Source organism: Balaenoptera musculus, chromosome 12 (assembly GCF_009873245.2).
Source record: "Balaenoptera musculus isolate JJ_BM4_2016_0621 chromosome 12, mBalMus1.pri.v3, whole genome shotgun sequence".
NCBI lineage: Eukaryota > Metazoa > Chordata > Mammalia > Artiodactyla > Balaenopteridae > Balaenoptera > Balaenoptera musculus.
The window spans coordinates 31,878,275-31,897,923 of NC_045796.1; the positions used below are offsets into that span (position 1 = coordinate 31,878,275).

Sequence of the window (19,649 nt, forward strand, 5' to 3'; positions counted from 1 at the left end):
TAACTTCTCACTTTCTTGTCACCATAAAAACTGCATTCACTTCTTCATTCCACATATTCACAGTGCAAGGACCAGGAGATACAAAATGAAAAGGCACTAGTACAGTACCCTCAAAGAGCTCTTTACCGGTGGGAAGATATAGGTATAAACAATTTGATTATAATATTATAGTTCACATAATGGAAGCATGTTTCCTTGTGATAGGAATGAGAGAACAGTCCCTATTAAAGACATCAGGAATGGCTTTATCAAAGGGATCTTGAAACTATTACTTGAAAGACAAGTAGAAATTTGCCAAGAGGAAAAGATAGGAAAGTGTTTCCATAACAATAAGATGGTCATTTGGAAAGGGACAGAAGTGTGTGATAACTGGAAAGAAAAATATAAAAGAGAAAGTGTTGGTGAGATGAGGAAAGCAGGAAGGTAAGACCAGACATGGAGAACTTTATATGACCCTGTGTTTGTTCTGAGTTAAATTTACTTTGGGAAGCAAATGAGGAAGGGAATGACATCATCGTATACAAGTTGGAAAAATCAGAAGCAAAGAAATTAGTAAGGGAGCTGTTGCAGTGGTCTGGGTGAGAGATGCTGAAGACCTAAACCAGGACAGAGAGGAGGAGCCAGAAACCCGGTATGCTGGGAGGTGAATACGACTTGGTGACGATAGGTGACAGGGAGTAAAAGGAATCTAGGATCACTCACTGGTTTCTGCTTAGGCAGTGAATGAAAGAGTAGAACAATAAATCCAAAACAGGGAATTCGAGTGGAAGAGTAAGTTGTGGAAAGGGTTAGACACATTGAATGGGAATAAGGCATAAGGCTTTGGACACATTGGGATTAAAATAGTGTTGTTGTATCTATAACATCTTGATAGTCTAGATTATTTTGGGGAAATTTTTTCATAAGAGTTGTTAAAATCCTTTCAACCACCACTTACCCACCACCCCTATCACCACCACTGGTTTCTGTTATCATCTACAGGAAACCAGGAAAAGTGTTTTTGACAACCAGTCCTTGAGGAGTAAAAAAAATAAATTTAATCCTTTTGGTATAATAAAGTACTCCTTGTGTTTTGATGAAATATTTTTAGTAATATTCCCAAATTAAACTTGATTCTCATGCATACATGATCGACTTAATCATGTTTTAAAACATTTAATTTTTGATATGCATAGTTGTTTTGGAGGTCAGGGAGAAAACATATAATATTAAAATAATTTAAAAGGCTTTGCTGGGTGTGCCTTGAGTGGAGAATAAGTAATTAGTAAATGCAAACGTTAGATGCTAACTTTCTGAGAACAAGGTTTCTCTCTCTCTCTCTCTCTTTTTTTTCTTTAAACTTTACTCTATCTGTTTCTTTAACTGGCTGTGTAGATTTGTATTTGAACGTTTTTTACAGTTAGCAGGGCGAGGACTGATTAAAGGCAGAGATCATCTGATGTGGGTTCTCTTGCAATTCATTTCTGGAAGTATTCAGAAAAATGCACTAGCTGATTTTCTCCCTGTCATGAAGCTCTTTGACCTTCTGTACCCAGAAAAAGAAGTAAGTTTTACTAAATAGTTAACAATGTGATTAGAATTATGTCTAATTTATGTTTAAGGATTTTAGTGTGATTTTGTGAGATGAGCACTGGACTTGAAAGCTGGAAACATGGTTCTTTTCCCAGTTTTTGTGATTGCTGTGATCATGGGATAGACATTCAGTTTTTCTTGACATTAGTTTACTCCTGTATAAAGTGCAGAAATTGAACTAGATTATTTTTGAAGTTTATGTTAAATCACATTTGAACATCTAGTATGACAAGCTCTTTCTCTACATTCTAAAGAGGGTTACAATTTTTTAAAGCATGAAACTGTTTTAATCTATACACTTTGAATGACCACATAACATCAGTATCTGTTAATATGGTTTTTTTGGTTGTTTGCCAATTGAGTGTGTCACACTAGTGTTTTATTATATAAGGTATTTGAGTAAAATATGGTATATATTGATGATTGTCATTTTTTTTTTAGAAATTTTGGCTACCTAACATATCTGCTCTGATTTCTGTGACATGATAGCATAGTGATTGGTGTACTTTTTAAAAAATTTTTATTTATTTATTTTTGGCTGTGTTGGGTCTTCGTTTCTGTGTGAGGGCTTTCTCTAGTTGTGGCGAGCGGGGGCCACTCTTCATCGCGGTGCGCGGGCCTCTCACTATCGCGGCCTTTTTCTTGTTGCGGAGCACAGGCTCCGACGCACAGGCTCAGTAGTTGTGGCTCACGGGCCTAGTTGCTCTGCGGCATGTGGGATCTTCCCAGACCAGGGCTCGAACCTGTGTCCCCTGCATTGGCAGGCAGATTCTCAACCACTGTGCCACCAGGGAAGCCCGATGATTTTCATTTTTCAGAAACATTTTATTATGGAAATTTTAAAATGCACAAAAAATGTAGAGTAAATAGAAAAAGAAACTCCTGTCCCATCACCAAGAAATACTCTTTTTTTTTTTTTTTTTTTGGCTGCGTTGGGTCTTCATTGCTGTGCGCGGGCTTCTCATTGCTGCGGAGCACAGGCTCTAGGTGCACGGGCTTCAGTAGTTGCAGCACGCGGGCTTCAGTAGTTGTGGCATACGGGCTTATTTGCTCTGCGGCATGTGGGATCTTCCCAGACCAGGGATCGAACCTGTGTCCTCTGCATTGGCAGGTGGATTCTTAACCACTGCGCCACCAGGGAAGTCCAAGAAATATTCTTATTTCATCTTCTTTCCTCATCTTTTTTATTAATGCCGGATGATTTTAAAGCAAATTCCAGACATCCATGTCATCTCACCCATCGATAAACAATATGTTTGATGCTACTCATTTAGATTGCATGTCTCTTATATGTTCTTGGAAAGCATATATGTGACTTTTAGAAACTCTGTATTCATATTTATCACACTCAGTAAGATAATGATGTGATTAATTTTTTTCATAATGATGTGTTTAATTTTTAAAGGATAAAATTTTTTTTTAATAAATTTATTTTATTATTTATTTTTGGCTTCATTGGGTCTTCGTTGCTGTACGCGGGCTTTCTCTAGTTGCGGCGAGCAGGGGCTACTCTTCGTTGCGGTGCGCGGGCTTCTCATTGCGGTGGCTTCTCTTGCTGTGGAGCATGGGCTCTAGGCGTGCGGGCTTCAGTAGTTGTGGCTCACGGGCTCTAGAGCGCAGGCTCAGTAGTTGTGGCACACGGGCTTAGTTGCTCCGTGGCATGTGGGATCTTCCTGGACCAGGGCTCGAACCCAGGTCCCCTGCATTGGCAGGCGGATTCTTAACCACTGCACCACCAGGGGAGTCCAAGAATAAAAATTTAATGATTATGAATGCTTTGTGGCAGTAGGAAAAGCTTGACTAAGCACCTGTGGATTTCTGTTATTTTCTTGGCAAGTAAAAACAATCTTGTAATAGTTTCAGTATTTGATAGCTGTTAGATCTTCTGATTTGTGTTATTGAACAGTCAAAGGACAGTTGGAGCTAAATTATGAGATACAGCAGAAATGGATTACTAAAATATATATAATTAGTTAATTCTACTCTTTCTTATTATGTTTAAATTGTTCTTTTTTAGTTTATCCCAGTTCCTGACATTAACAAACCCCAGTCAACTCATGCCTTTGCAATGACCTGCATTTGGATTCACCTCAATAGAAAAGCCCAAAATGACAACTCCAAGCTACAGATTCCAATACCTCATTCCCTAAAGCTTCACCATGAGTAAGTTGTTTGTAGCTTGACAGTTCATTTTTTTAATTTAATAAATAGTGGGTTGTAGACTAATATTGGTCTCAGTATTTATGTGAAGTATGGAAATCTTCCCACATCCACTGGAGGTGAGGGTAAATATTTAATGTGTACGTTATAACTAAGGGAACCTGATCAATTGCAGCAGAAAGCAACTAGAAGATTAACCAAGCCTGTTTATATGTATGTGGAGATACATATTTTTATATATATATATATATATTTTTTTTTTTTTTTTTAATTTTCAGGTCTAATCTTTGCTTTTACATGTTTTGCCTTAGTTAAAACACTTAATTTCCAAAACTATGTGAAAATGTTTCAAAATTGCTTAAGTACTTGGAATTTGAGCATGATCTGACTGAGATACCTTTCACTCCCTGGGCTGCCGGGATTGATTGGGCTGATCTGGCTGGCATGCTCCCTTACATCATTTCCAAAGCTGCGATTACTCAAAGAAGATGCCCTCTTTTAGATAGGACTGCGCTTCCGTCAAGGGTGTTAGGAATGGCTGAACTTCTGAAAAGGACTGACTGTCAGATCTCTTCATAGGAGACTGTAGGGTAGTCAGACTTCACATTCCATTTGGCTTTCATTTTATGAGGTAACCCTTAACCATTTTTTCTTAGTGACATCTGTAATGAAGGTATATTATTGTACTTAAGCAAATAGATAAGTAGAAGGCTAGTTCATGAATCTGTGAGTTATTTCTTCATTATCTGAATCTTAGTGCAGTATATATAGTACATACTTAACAACCATTCAGTGTTCACTTATAATTACTTACATTCTTTCTGAAATGCTTCTCAGTCTTTTATATGTGTTAACACTATGTTTTGGGCAGAAACTATAATACCTATAGGAATAAATATATAGTTGCAGGAAATTAAACTTTTTTAGAAATGCAAATTACCTTTCTAGAAATTATTTGCATTTTTTTCTGTTTAATGGAACTTGAAATTTTAGGTTCCTGCAGCAGAGTCTTAGAAATAAAAGTTTACAGATGAATGACTATAAGATCGCCCTGCTGTGTAATGCATACTCTACAAATTCAGAATGTTTTACATTACCCATGGGAGCTCTGGTAGAAACTATTTATGGAAATGGAATTATGAGGATACCTCTTCCTGGAACGAGCTGTTTGGCTTCAGGATCTATTACTCCCTTACCAATGAACCTCCTGGATTCACTGACAGTTCATGCCAAAATGAGGTATGTTCTTTCTATTTATTTGGTCCTATGTCAGGGAATTGATATCAGTGCAGCAAAGACTTGATTTCATGATTATGTGTGTGTATTTTATGGCCAGGTATATTTTTAAAAACCTCTAGGTTTATTTTATTACAAAAATGGTATTGTTTATTATAGGAATCCTAGAATATACAAATAAACCCAAAGAAAATGAAAATAATTGCTATAATCCCTCCATAAGAAATAAGCATTGTAAAATTATATTTATATATATGTATTGAGTATTAATTAAACATATTAATTAAACACATTTTTAGATCTAGTGCTCTTCAGGAACATCTGTTTTAATTGCTACAAAGAAGTCTTTTGTGTGTCTATGTATGTTTCTTTAGTCAGTTCCACGTAGTTGGATACTGAGATTGCAGTGTCTCAGTGTTATAAAGATGGCTATGAAGATTATCTTTCTGGCTGTCTTTGCACCTTTCTGTCTGTCTTTGCACCTATCCATAATTCCATTTTTATTAAATAATTTGCTGGAAGTAGAATTGCTGAGTCCAGGGATGCAAAAACTGTAATATCTTCCCTATGCTGACTATACATAAGAGTGCTTTTAGAATTGACATTTATGGTTTCTAAAAGACGGAAAGGGCTCTGCTGGGTGTGATTCTAGAACCTCAAGTGCCCATAGGAGCCAGGCTGATAATGTAAGTGAGTGATGCCTGCCTGGGGCTGCGTGAAGGCGAGTCAGGTAATAGTGTGCACGGAAGCCTGTGTGTATAGAGGGGTTGAGGCTGAACGGAGCGTGAGGGGCTCAACTCACGGTGCTGCCACTTGTGCTAATTTCTGCAATGTAAGAATGAACACTAGTGTAGCTAGTTCTTGGTTGTTTTTGGAAAGGGCTTTTATTTCTAGACTCTCAACCGTTAAATGTTGGCTCAAACTACAAACACTGCATAGATCAAAGAGAATGTGTGTGTGGGCCTCCAGGTGGGGGGTCATTGGTTCCAGAAAAACCATGCTCTTTTTCAAATGGTTAGCATTGTGCTAGAATTATACAAGCACTTTACTGGCATGTGACCAAATTGAGGAATGTCCCTTTAGTACCTAACATTTGGGTCTTACCAGTGATTTGTTAAGCAATTCTGTAACAAAAGTTAATTTCTTAAATGGTTTTAGTTACATATTTGAAAAAGAAAAACATCCTAAAACCATTCAAGCATGTACCCAAATTTTGAGTTGGGTACATGAGTTGTACCCAAATTTTGCTTTCCCGTGAGCAGAGAGATCCTGAGGCACATTGAAAGCAGCGTGGAAACCAGAATTAGTCTCAGGTTGTACAATGCATCACTACCATGTGTCCTGTACAACCTAAATGATTAAAACAGAGCTGATTCATTTCATATATTTAAGTTCAGATTTATACCAAGTTCTCTATAAGTAGAATAATTCCTGTGTTTATGTCAAAAATAATGAATTTTTATTTTCTTTTATTTTATGTTGTTGTTTCTCCTCAGCCTTATCCACAGCATTGCTACCAGAGTGATAAAGCTTGCTCATGCAAAGTCCAGTGTGGCCTTGGCTCCAGCCCTAGTGGAAACGTATAGCCGTTTATTGGTCTATATGGAAATAGAGTCTTTGGGCATCAAAGGATTTATCAGTAAGACAGAACTTTCTGGTGTTTTTAACCATTAACGCTTCCATTCATTCAACGTATACTTTTCTAGTTGCTAGGGATATAGCAGTGTACAGAAGTCACTGCCATCATAGAGATTACCTGCTAAATGAGGAAGACAGACAAAAAATGTAAATAATCGAAATATGGAACATGTCAGGTGATAAACCTTACAGAGAAAAATAAAACAAAAAAGAGGGATAGACCCTTACAGAGGGTCAAGGGAGTGGGATGCATGTTTTAAAGTAAAGTTATGGTTAAAAAAAAGGGGGCGTGTAATTGTGCTAGGTGCTTGGGATGTAGTGAGCAGGACAGACATGATGCCTGTACTCATATAAAAACCCACAGTCCCATTTGCCTCTCTTTCTGGTTTGCCTGGGACAGCAATGAGTACCAAGTCTGACTGGCAATAGGCAGGGGGTGTTCCTGCATTGCAGAAGACATTGTATGATGTCTGTTGGTTGTTATGCAGTTCTAAATAATAGATATTTTCTAATATGGAAGTGTTTTTCTGATTTGAGGTAATTTTAACTTTTTACTAATACAGTATCATTTTAACCATGGTTACTCTTTTTTCCAGATAATTGAAAGTCAAATTAAACTTTATTAGCAGGGAGGAGGGGGTGTGATACAATTTGTGTGTTAAAAAGTGATCCTCATGCTTCAAAAGGTTGGGAACAGTAACTTTATAAAAGTAATTTAAAAGATAACTAAATAAAAATAAATAAAGAAGTGAGGAAGGTTAGAGTAATTTTTTTCCATATCCTGGCTCTTATTTTACCTTTCCAGATGAACTTGAGTATCATTTGTCAAATTCCAGAAAAAAAAAAAAACAAAGTTGGTATCGTTGGGTTGGCCATAAAGTTCGTTTTGTAACAGAAAAGCTCGAATGAACTTTTTGGCCAACCCAAAAATAAGGATCTGGATTTTCTTCCTTAAAATTAAAGTACAAATTAAGGAGAAAATTTGGAGAATATATGTGTATATATGTGTGCATGTGTATCTGTATGTTTGTATGTGTGTGTGTTCATGATCAGAATCTTTGCATGGATTTTACTCTGTGACTTTTCTTCAGATATCTTTTAATACATAGCTTTTACTGATTGGTGCCGTAAATTGTCTTGTTCCTCAAGGTCAGCTTCTGCCAACTGTTTTCAAGTCTCATGCCTGGGGAATCTTGCACACGCTTCTTGAGATGTTCAGCTACCGGATGCACCACATTCAGCCTCATTACAGAGTTCAGCTCCTGAGTCATCTTCATACTTTGGCTGCAGTTGCACAAACAAATCAGAACCAGCTTCATCTCTGGTGAGCTCATTGGAGACTGTCTTTCCTTGGATTTATTAGAAACTTTGTTGGAGATGGGGAACTTAATCCATTAACTTACAGTATTTTTATTCACTGTCATAAAACTCCAGGGCTTCTGGAGTGTTTTATTTCCAGTATAGAAGAAGTAGAGTCCAGCTTTTTAAATAGAAACCTAGTAAGGTAGTTGAATTATTGCCTAGGGATCTTTGGACTGAGAACAAGTACTTCCAAGACCTTTGACATTGTATTCTAACTTAGCCCTTTAGAATACTGGATTCAAATATACTTCAGATTATGGTTAAAGTATCATGTCATTTTGATTTTCTCTAAGTGAAAATATATTTCATATTTTAAAAGATGTACTTTTTGAAATGCTGTGCATCCAGGTGAAATTTTTTAGTCCTGCAGACTACAAGCTATCTTTTTCAAATGTGTAAAAATGTCAGTTGGTTTTTGCTGTAAAATTTGGCACCTTGGGTTTTTAAAACAAATTAAGCAAAGCTCATTCTCACACAAAAGACGAGTTCATTTGTCTGTTTGTTTTTAATCAAAGAAGGGAAATTTATAGTTTGCATGTTTTCCCGTTGTGATTAACCTAGAATTAGATTTAATTCTATAGTTCTGAGATTTTACCTGCAGCTTAATCTTTTAATGATTGTTTTTGTTCTCCCACTTTTCAGTGTTGAGAGCACTGCACTCAGGCTTATAACGGCATTAGGTAGCTCGGAGGTACAGCCACAGTTTACACGCTTCCTTAGCGATCCCAAAACGGTGCTTTCAGCGGAATCTGAAGAACTGAACCGCGCCCTGATATTGACCTTAGCTAGAGCAACTCACGTAACAGGTACAGTGAATATGCAGCCGCCCCCAACAGAAGCAGATGAGTCAGTGTGCTGTGTCCCTCCTGACTACTAAGGGGCAGGGGGGAGGGTAACCTGCTGAAAAGATTCTTCTCACTTGTTTCCAAAAAACCAGTTGTTGTTTTCATATCTTCACCATTTCAGTAATTAACGTAAATTCTTCTCTGTGTACTACCATTTTAACTAGGTTGAACATCAGTTTTTGGTCATCTAACATCATTTTAAAGTCATGGTTCCTGAGCTTTTTGGTCTCAGGACCACTGATACTCTTAAAAAATAATAATAATAATTGAAATTCCCAAAGATTTTCTGTTATATGGATTACATATATGATATTTACTTTGTTAGAAATTAAAGTAGGAGTTTTTAAAATATTTGATTTATTTTAAAATAACAGTAATAAACCTATTGCATGTTAACATAAATGATGTAATTTTTATGAAAAATAAACCCTATTGTCTCCAAAACAAAACTTTAGTGAGAAGTACCATTGTTTTACATTTTTTGCATCTTTCTTTTTTTTTTAATAGAGCTGCTTTTATTTATTTATTTATTTATTTATTTTTGGCTGCATTGGGTCTTCGTTGCTGTGCGTGGGCTTTCTCTAGTTGCAGTGAGCAGGGGCTACTCTTCGTTGCAGTGCGCGGCCCTCATTGCGGTGGCTTCTCTTGTTGCGGATCACAGACTCCAGGCGTGCCGGGTTTCAGTAGTTGTGGCACGTGGGCTCAGTAGTTGTGGCTCGTGGGTTCTAGAGCACAGGCTCAGTAGTTGTGGCACAGGGGCTTAGTTGCTGCGTGGCATGTGGGATCCTTCCAGACCAGGGCTCAAACCCGTGTCCCCTGCATTGGCAGGCAGATTCTTAACCACTGTGCCCCCAGGGAAGCCCTTTGCATCTTTCTTTAATATCTGATATAAAGGAACATTGCTGGATTCTCATATTTGCTTCTACATCTCACCTATTGCAAGTGTTATTTTAGTAGAAGTAAGTAAAAAAGAAATGGCCTCACACAGATAGGAGATGGAAAGGGGAAGAGTATTTTAATAGCTTTTTCAGCTAATTATGAATATTCTTTGATGTCACACAAAATTGAAAAATTGATAGTTTCTTAAATGGAGTACGAAGTCCTATCAGTGAACTCTTCGTACTCTGTTACATTATAACCCACTGGTCTGTTTTGTACATTTAATGGATTTTGTGTTCATGCATATTTTGTGACTTCATGAATTGGTTTTTTAGAAAACATTGGTTTACTGAGTTCTGTAGATAGAGCTTGTAAATGTTGACGCATTTCATTATGCAGTATCAGAAAATTACATTTTTTAATCTCACTGTAGATTTCATTAGAAAAATTCTTTAAGTTTTGGAAAACTATTAGGCTTGTGGTAGTGTATATAAGTTTTCCAAAATTCTAATTTTCACTTGAAACGCCAAATTTTATCATTGGTAAAAGATGCAGTCATTTGTTCTTCTTGAAGTGACAGACTCCCTTTGTTAATTTTCAAGAAAATGTCTGCCTAATGCCCAAATCCAGAAAACTATATGTTCTTTCAAGTAAAATTGGAATCCCATTGAAAAAAAAGAACTAATTTGACCCAGTACTCAATCGCACAAGTATTTTTCCTCAAGATACCCATCATACTTTGGTGTGTAGGTGGAACACCTTATGCGTACTTCCATTTTATCACACAGAATATTACAAATAAATGTACTTAAGGGCTGAGATACAATCTTTTTTACTACTTTATCAAGGATATTCTTAAGTGAAACTGGCACCTTTTTTTTTTTTCCTGCTAAGAGTGTTTTGTGGTGAAGATTACAGTGGCTATTAGTATTGTTTGGTGCCACTGTTTGATTTGTTCTGAGGGCCAGCAATGTTACCCTCCATTGCTTTTGTGCCATCAGTGCACATTTCAACACAGTAAAAAGGCCAATGATATCTTAGTATTATTATTATTTCAGTAGCATTGACCTCATCGAATCCTTGAAAGGATATTGGGGACCCACAGAGTCTACAGACCACACTTTGAGAATGGCTATTTTAAAGAAATAGTTATTGAATTTAGCAACCTCAAATACCTTTGTGTAAACTGTCTTATTTTACATAAATAAACCTCTTTGGTTTAGAGAGTTATAGTCTATAGCTGTTTCAACCACCAGAAAAGATATGTGGTACTTTATTAGTTCTATTTCCTTGGCTCAGTAAAGTGCTAATACCTCATTGTCAGAGTGAACTAAATGAGCAGTCGTGGTGGGCCTGTACCAATCTTTTATCATTGGTGCTCTGTAATTCAAAAAAAAAAAAAAAAGATACCAAATGTCTTCTGTCTTCTTTTCACTAGTTATGTTCATATTTACCGATGTGATGACTAGTTAAGTAGTGAATGCACTGCAGTGAAATTCTCTGAGTGTACATACTTGTGACTTTTCTGTGATATCATTTATGAATTGTGGCCATGATCTTTTATATCTGGGTTACATTTGTTTGCTTGTGTTCAGATTTTTTTACAGGCTCTGATTCAATTCAGGGAACTTGGTGTAAAGACATCCTTCAGACCATCATGAGTTTTACTCCTCATAATTGGGCTTCACACACTCTTAGTTGTTTTCCAGGCCCACTGCAGGTAATTTCATCTTGAATTATATATTGAATATACAGTATATGAAATCATTCTTCCTATTTACTGTGTTATTCTAGAGAGTTTTGATGATACCCAGAGAAAATTAGCTTTTATTTCTTTTTTTGTAAATCCTTGCTATTACTTCCAAAATCTCTTGAGTTTTTCCTTGTCTTATTATAGGACTGGATATGTTTCTAAAAATTTAATTGTTATGGCTTCATCTTACTAGTTAACAGTTTTAGAATCTTGTGAGATTTAACACATTAACTGAAAAATTCTTTCTCATAGAACAGGAACGGGGAGAAATACAATGTAATGGAACTTCACAGAATACACATCATGTACATTTGACTGATTTTTTAAAATCACACAGAGAGCAAAACTATAAACTTGGCTTTTATAATATGGAGAAAGGAAAACCTCACCTGTCTTCCACTTTTCAGAGAAAATTTTAGGCATAATGAACGTCTGTTTTCTGTTAACTTCTAATAGGGCTGGAACAGTAGGTCTCAAACTTATCAGAATCACCTGGAGGGCTTGTTTAGCTAAAGATTGCTGGACCCCAGCTGCGGAGCTTCTGATTCAGTAGGTCTGGGATAAGGCCTGAGAATTTGCGTTTCTTACAGGTCCCAGGTAATGCTGATACGGATGGGCTGGGGACCATACTCTGAGAATCACTCGGCTAGTGTAATGGATTCTCCTTATAGATATACTAAAATATGTAACCGAAGAGTACTTAAATTTCTTTTTCTTTTCCTTTTTTTTTTTTCCCAAAGATGAGCAGAAGTATCACCAGATGATTGAAGAAAGTTTGAAATTCAGGCTTGCTTGGAATTTCTGTTTAGAAAATCTAGGAAAGAAATCTTAACAGATAATCCAGTCAAGCCTTTGTGTTTTCCCAGTATAGAAGTTCAGGCCTTGATTACTGAGCTGCTTGAGGTCACCTGGAATTTATTAGTGTTAGAGTCAAGCCGGGCCTGGTTTCTTGACTCTGTAGCCATAGCCCTTTTTACTACAACCATTGAAGTAAACTTCTGATCTTCCTTGTAGGCATTCTTTAAACAAAATAATGTACCTCAGGAAAGCCGTTTTAATCTGAAAAAAAACGTGGAGGAGGAGTATAGGAAGTGGAAGTCAATGACGAATGAAAATGACATCATTACCCACTTTTCTGCACAGCGCTCTCCTCCTCTCTTCCTTTGTCTTCTCTGGAAAATGCTCCTGGAAACAGATCATATTAATCAGATTGGCTATAGGTAAGCCAGAAACCTAGATCTGCATGCCATTTGGCAAGCCATTGTACCCTACAGCAATGCAATTTATTTTTTACTCTCTGCTTTCCAGAGTGTTAGAGAGAATTGGAGCTCGGGCCTTGGTAGTCCATGTGAGGACATTTGCAGATTTCCTGGTATATGAGTTCTCTACATCAGCTGGGGGTCAGCAACTCAACAAATGCATTGAAATTCTTAATGACATGGTATGGAAGTACAACATTGTTACATTGGACAGATTAATTCTCTGCCTGGTAAGAACACACTTACTTAAGAACAGATTTCTCAGCAGTCCCATTCTCTTTTGGATCGATGTGTATGACTAATGGATCTTGTGCTGATCTGTTCTATGTTGTTTCTAAGGATTTAATAAATTTATACTATAAATCAAGTATTGCTATCAATTCCCTAAGGGACTAGAGATTCCCCAATTTCTTCATTCATTCAGTAAGCATGTATTGAATATCTACTGTGTTGTATGCACAGAAGGTATAGAAGTAAATAAGACAGATGTGGTCCTGGCCTTGTAATGCCCTGAGTTGCTTCTCAAAGGCTCCTACTAGAGGCAGGAAGTAGTAAAAAGTCACTGAATCTTTTTTGAGTGCTTATAACCATTTCTGTACACTTTGGTAGCCATAGTCATAACTGAGCTGTACTTCTTATAGCCACCCAGTATTCCCCAAGCAGTTTTTTCTCCTGATTTTGATGTCTATTTCAGGCCAAATTTTAAGAAAAATCACTGAACCAGGCTGGAAAATGCTACATTTTTTTTAATACTATAGTGGTGATATTTAGGGAGCTTAAGTGGTTAACATTTACCTCTTAGCTGTAGAGCATAGATATAAAGATGGTTATAGTCTAATAAGGGAAATAAGGTAAGTCTATAAATCAGTAAAATAAAAGGATAAGTTAGAGGTGTAGGGAAGATATTGCCAGGCAACAATGAGAGATTACATCTACCTAGGTGGTGGATCTTAAAAGGTGGGTTAAATTTCAGAAAATAAAGATGGACATTCTAGGTGAGAGCCAAAAATAGGCAAGAAAGGGTCAGATATGTTTGAGGAATGCTGAACAGTTGTTTTGGGGTAGACTAGACATATAATGAAATTCTAATAATCGTGAGTTTTACTGCTTTCAAATTTAGACTCTTTAGAGCCATGCTTTTGCACAGGTTGGGCATTTTCATTTAATTTTTCTGTTCTTCTCCAAAGGCCATGCGTAGTCATGAAGGGAATGAAGCCCAGGTTTGTTATTTCATAATTCAGTTGCTGTTGCTCAAACCAAATGATTTTAGAAATCGAGTAAGTGACTTTGTGAAGGAAAATTCCCCAGAACACTGGCTACAGAATGACTGGCACACCAAGCACATGAATTATCACAAGGTACTAATTAAAATTAGTGCTTCAATTAATCCTTTTTAAGGCCAAACTTTAGGTATTTGGCTAATTGACTTGGCTGTTTTCTCTGCAGCTCTGCTCTTTTCTCTCTGGTCTGTATAGAAGTGAATTAGCTCCCTAAACTTTCTCAAGGTTCTAGAGTATCTCTAATGTTAAGAATAAATTGAAACTACAGTTTTAGTAGACATGGGTACTTACAATACAAAATGAAAAGAGTTATTACCAATCCTTTCGTATGTAAATCTCTTTTGGTTTATCTTTGGGATAATAGAGATTTTTGGTGAGTAAAGGACTCTAGATTTCGTTGCATTGCAGGAACAAACACAGTTTTATATTCTTCGAAAAATGACAGGTTTATTTAGCTCCTTTTTTAAGAAAATTACAAAAGATCCCGTAAACATTTACCATTTCCTCACTTCCACAGAAATATCCGGAGAAGCTCTATTTTGAGGGCCTGGCAGAGCAGGTCGATCCTCCTGTGCCGATCCAGTCTCCGTATCTGCCCATCTATTTTGGAAATGTGTGTCTCCGATTCCTTCCAGTATTTGATATAGTAATCCACAGATTTTTAGAGTTGCTCCCAGTATCCAAGTCATTGGAGACTCTACTAGATCACCTGGGAGGCTTATATAAATTTCATGGTGAGCTTTTTCAAATTTTAATTCCATCTAATAGCTCTGTAGACAAAAGTAGGCTGGGCATGACCATTTGGGTAATAGTAGTTCTAAAGGTTTTATTTTAATAATTTTTAATAAAAGTGTTTTTGAGGGACAGTGCTATGTGATGATACCATGAAGTATAAAATAGAAAACAAAAATATCAACAGTTAAATCATAGCCAAAAAAAAAAAAGTAATATACAAGAGATCCCTTATTTTATATAGTGTGTGATTAATTACCAAATCAGTATAGAAGGAGGGAAGTATGAGTTCAGAACAGACTAATGTTACTATGAACTAAACAGATCTTGGCAGGCTTCTTGGATGGATAGTGTTTGAACTATGATGTATGTGATTTGTATAAAGAGAAAGGAGAAGAGAGCATGATAAGCAGAAAGAATCCTTTGGAAAAATCATGGAGGTGTTAAAAACAAGGCATTTTGAAAACAATTGCCGCATTAGGCTAAATTGTACCTGGTGGTAGATCACCGTAAATGCCAGGCTGAGAAGTTATGATTTTATAACCTGCAGATAATCAAGAGTTAACTAGAAGTTATTGAGTAAAGTCATGGTATGGAAAGCATTCTTTTAGAAAGGTGAATCCAGTTCTAGCCGCAGCATGTCTTGGAAGGAGGAAGCCATTTCAAAGACTTATGTCAAGACGTTCAGGTGTATGATTAGCATCTAGACAAGTGTGGTGGCATTGAAAATGAGAAAGAAGGGACAGATAGTCAAGGAAGTAGGAATTGGGCTTGACTGACCAGTTATGGGGAAAGTATCAAAAGAAAGAAATCAAGGACAACTCTAAAGTTTTGAGCCTGGTAACTGGAGCATGGTGAGGTCAGTGACAGAGCACAGAAGTCCTGGAGCAGCCGCTGTGGGGACAGGGCATACTTATCTGGGGGGCAGTTCTTCTTAGTCCTTGATCTGAGATGTCTCCCTTCAAAGCAGAAGTCTGAATTGCGTTTTAGCGCTGCAGAGTAGGTATGAAGTTCAAGGGAGCATTCCTTTAAAAACGCTTTTCTTCTGGATTGGGTAATATATGCACATGATGCAGTGAAAAGTAGTTAGTCCCATCCCTATCCCCCAGTTAGGCAGTTTCTTTCCCTGTCGGCAATCACTATTACCAGTTTCTTGTGTATCCTACCTTAAATACTCTGGAGTTGGTAGTTTATTTTTTTTCACAAATATTATGTAATATACACATTGTTCTGCACCTTATTTTTTTTTAACCTTTATAACGTATTAGGGTCGATTATTTTGTATCAGTACGTACAAAGCTGCTTCATACATGCCATAATTGACCTAACCAATCCCCTATTTTTCACCATTTATACTGTTTTAATCTTTTGCTAGTATAAACAGGGCTGCAGCAACATTGCTTACACATAAGTCATTTTTGCAGGATAAATTTCCAGGACTGGAATTGCTACGTCAGCATGTGATGAATATCCTTCAGTATAAGCTGTGTATATTGTTAGAAGCCTTCTGCGTTATCCTAGAATAAAAATATTCATTGTACGCACTTGCCCAACATGTGAAATAGTTTTATAACCTTCTGAGCTGTTTTTTGGTAATCTTGAAAATAGAGGATTAGTTTTCCACAGTTGTCAGTAACCAGGTAACATTGTAATGATCTGTTTTCTTCTTGGCAGATCGTCCAGTGACCTATTTGTATAACACTCTGCACTATTATGAAATGCACCTGAGAAATCGCGAAAGTCTCAAACGAAAACTTGTCCATGCAATCATTGGGTCGCTCAAGGATAATCGACCACAGGGCTGGTGTCTAAGTGACACTTACCTGAAATGTGCTATGAATGCACGAGAAGACAATCCCTGGGTCCCAGATGACTCCTACTATTGCAAATTGATTGGCAGACTAGTAGATAATATCCTTTTTACTGTGATTTTTCCAGACTCTTCAGAAATAACTATATGTTGATATGTGTGAACATATATTGTCTTTAAATATTCCAAGATTTTGATACATTCTAAGATTTCAATTTTTTAAGATCATTTTATTTGAAGTGTTTTGAAGGTTTTGAAATCTTAAATTAGCAGCATTATGCCAGATAGGCAGAAATTTACTCCATTAAAATTTATATTTCAAAAAAGACCTTAGAGAAGAGATCTGTTTTAAAGAAAAAAAATCCTATTCCTAAATAAATGTACTATGTGTTGTAGTACATACATCTGTTTGCCACTGGAGAACATAGAATTTTGTTGCTTTAAATAAATCCCTGAATGTTTTTTAAAACATTAATAGATAACAATAAAACCTTATTATTTTTTTTTTTTTAGTGAAAGAGATTCTATATTGGTATTTTTATTTCTTCACTTTTATGTTGTTTTAAATTATTAGCACACTGTGCTTAATATGTCTATACACCATGCCACTGTTTACTAGATAGAGCAATTTTACATAAATGGGCATGATTTCTTTTCCTATGCAAGGAATTATTTCCTGAAGTAAAAGAATTACTCACGAGAAAGTAATGTTCTTATTAACTTTCCTATAACTATTAAAAGAAAATAGGTTGATAAAGCCTACAGATACCTTGGTTGCATCTATAGCTATCATGTCACAGTTACAAGAGCCCACTTATATAAGACCAACCGTTTATACCTGTGGTTGACCACATGGTTGCTATCAGTACACTTCGGTCATGTCAAATTTATTTGTATTTGGTTTGTATTGTTTGCCTCTTAAGCTCTCTGATAAATCACTTCTTGAGGCCTCATAATCAGATGCATTGGTAATCGAATGAGATGTTTACATGTGAAACATTTGAAAACTGTAAAGCACTATACAAATGTGAGCCTTTAATCTCAAAATAATCAAATAGTTATTGCTTTAATCATCTGCACCAATGGCTGGCAAATCTCCTGGTCCATTCCCAAACTGTGACTGGAGATTCAATGAGTTTCCCAACCCCGCTGCCCACGCACTGCATGTTACTTGTGTGGAGCTCATGGCCTTGGCTGTTTCAGGCCAAGATGTTGGAAATGCTCTTCTAAATGTTGTCCTGAAAAGGTGTGTATCCTGTTTCCTGCAATAAGATTCATTGTTTATTTGTAGAGAATGATATTTTATTTGGAGCTGTTTGACAAACCTGTTGTCCCAAGGCCAATGCACGTTGAATAGTGACTGTGTTTTGGGTCCAGATCTTGTCTTTGTAATATAGATGAAATGCAATGAGCCCTGAACAGGGTCAGGAGACCTGGGTTTGTTCCCACTTCTACTCTTTATTAGCTGTTTGACATTTAATTTAGGAATAGTGTTAACTTCTCACTAAAGATAGTCTTTCAAGATTCCCTTCTTAAAGACCAACATAAAGTAGGGGATAATGATTGGAGAAGAAGTATACAGAAGTGAAATAGTCTTTTAGCTCAGCAACCATTGTTAAAGGAGACAACCAAAATAAGAAAAGAAAAGCCTTATTTAGCTTTTGTTTATATTTTTACTCGCTAAAAATCCATTGTAGTTTTATTGAAATAGGTCAGTTGTCACCCCCCAAGTGATATATGTTCTCAAAATAAGATCCATTGTCACTTTTATAATTTCACTCTTTTATTCTTTTTTCCCCACTAATAGTCAGCCTTTAGTGCCAAGAGAGAACATTACAGCATGGATGAATGCAATTGGACTGATCATCACTGCCCTACCAGTGAGTTAATCATTGTGATTTGTATAAGCTCGTCATGCAATTAATGAAATGTTTCATATTTTTTAAGCTTTCGTGTTATTATTGCTTCAGAAATCTACAGTGACTATTTTGTTTGCCTTTTGCATCAGATTTAAATAAATCTACCTGACTTATGGGTCCCTGCATCTCTGGTCCCACCTTACCTATCCAACCTTAGTTTTCCCATTAAAATCTGATCTACCTTCAACCCCGTAACATGTTATGTATCTAGAGCCTTTGCTCCTGCAAATAATGCTTGTTGAGACATGTTTCAGGTAGTTCTGCCATGTAAGAGAATATATCAGAACCCTTATTCCTTCTGTCAGCTTCTCTAAAGCTTACTCATTCTCTGCTGGCTTAGGGCTTGCTTCTTCAGTGAAGTCTTCCATGACTTCTCCGCCCATGTGAAGTCTCCCTTCTGTGACCTCCACACATGTCTAGTCAGCACCACACAGTTGTCTGACATCTTTGAATGTCAGTAATATTGTCTAAACCTGAGCTTTCCAAACTTGTTTGATTATGCACCTTTATGAATCACTTTTTCCTTACACTCCTCCAAAATATATGTACACACACACACATAGTTATGAATTATAAATGTGTACCAGTGTTATCTGTACAATAAATATAGGCAAAGTCAATTTACCATGTAGTAAATATCAGATACTAAATGAACTGGACATGAGAAAGTGCTATTATTTTAAGCTTTGGAGCAGAATACTGGATATGGGGTGGAATACTGGATAAATGCTATTTTTCACCAGGCTTTCTCCTGGTTTTAAAGGAGCCGTATTGGATTGTCCTTCATGATCGAATTGTGAGTGTTATCAGCAGTCCCAGCCTGACATCTGAGACAGAGTGGGTCGGCTATCCTTTCCGCCTCTTTGATTTCACTGCTTGTCATCAGTCCTACTCTGAGATGAGCTGCAGCTACACATTAGCTCTGGCACATGCGGTGTGGCACCATTCTAGCATCGGGCAACTTTCTCTCATTCCCAAGTAGGTATTATGATTTCTTAAAGACATTTGATTTATCATTTCGTTTTTGTTTTTTAATCTCATTTATGCATGAGGTATATATATCATTCAATAGAACAACTTAGAAGTAAAAGTCTTAAGTAGATTCTAGGTATCAGGAAGCCTCCTTTATTTCAGAATTGTTTGAATGAAATTAATTTGTATGTATAAGTAACAATCTGGTATCTTGTTTTCCATTACCATTTTG

At 36.6% G+C, this 19,649-nt stretch overlaps 1 protein-coding gene across 3 annotated transcripts in view; it reads left to right on the top strand.

The window, feature by feature from the left end:
• Positions 1 to 19,649, top strand: part of MED23 (mediator complex subunit 23) — a 42,051-nt gene that overhangs the window by 17,542 nt on the left and 4,860 nt on the right. For all 3 annotated transcript variants that reach the window (XM_036871127.1, XM_036871126.1, XM_036871128.1), the window contains 15 exons: positions 1,400 to 1,543; positions 3,590 to 3,735; positions 4,726 to 4,971; positions 6,465 to 6,607; positions 7,756 to 7,930; positions 8,611 to 8,774; positions 11,288 to 11,412; positions 12,460 to 12,665; positions 12,754 to 12,934; positions 13,892 to 14,062; positions 14,502 to 14,718; positions 16,391 to 16,627; positions 17,607 to 17,772; positions 18,334 to 18,406; positions 19,209 to 19,423. In XM_036871127.1, coding sequence (XP_036727022.1) covers positions 1,400 to 1,543; positions 3,590 to 3,735; positions 4,726 to 4,971; positions 6,465 to 6,607; positions 7,756 to 7,930; positions 8,611 to 8,774; positions 11,288 to 11,412; positions 12,460 to 12,665; positions 12,754 to 12,934; positions 13,892 to 14,062; positions 14,502 to 14,718; positions 16,391 to 16,627; positions 17,607 to 17,772; positions 18,334 to 18,406; positions 19,209 to 19,423 — 2,609 coding nt within the window. The remainder of the gene's footprint in view (positions 1 to 1,399; positions 1,544 to 3,589; positions 3,736 to 4,725; positions 4,972 to 6,464; positions 6,608 to 7,755; positions 7,931 to 8,610; positions 8,775 to 11,287; positions 11,413 to 12,459; positions 12,666 to 12,753; positions 12,935 to 13,891; positions 14,063 to 14,501; positions 14,719 to 16,390; positions 16,628 to 17,606; positions 17,773 to 18,333; positions 18,407 to 19,208; positions 19,424 to 19,649) is intronic.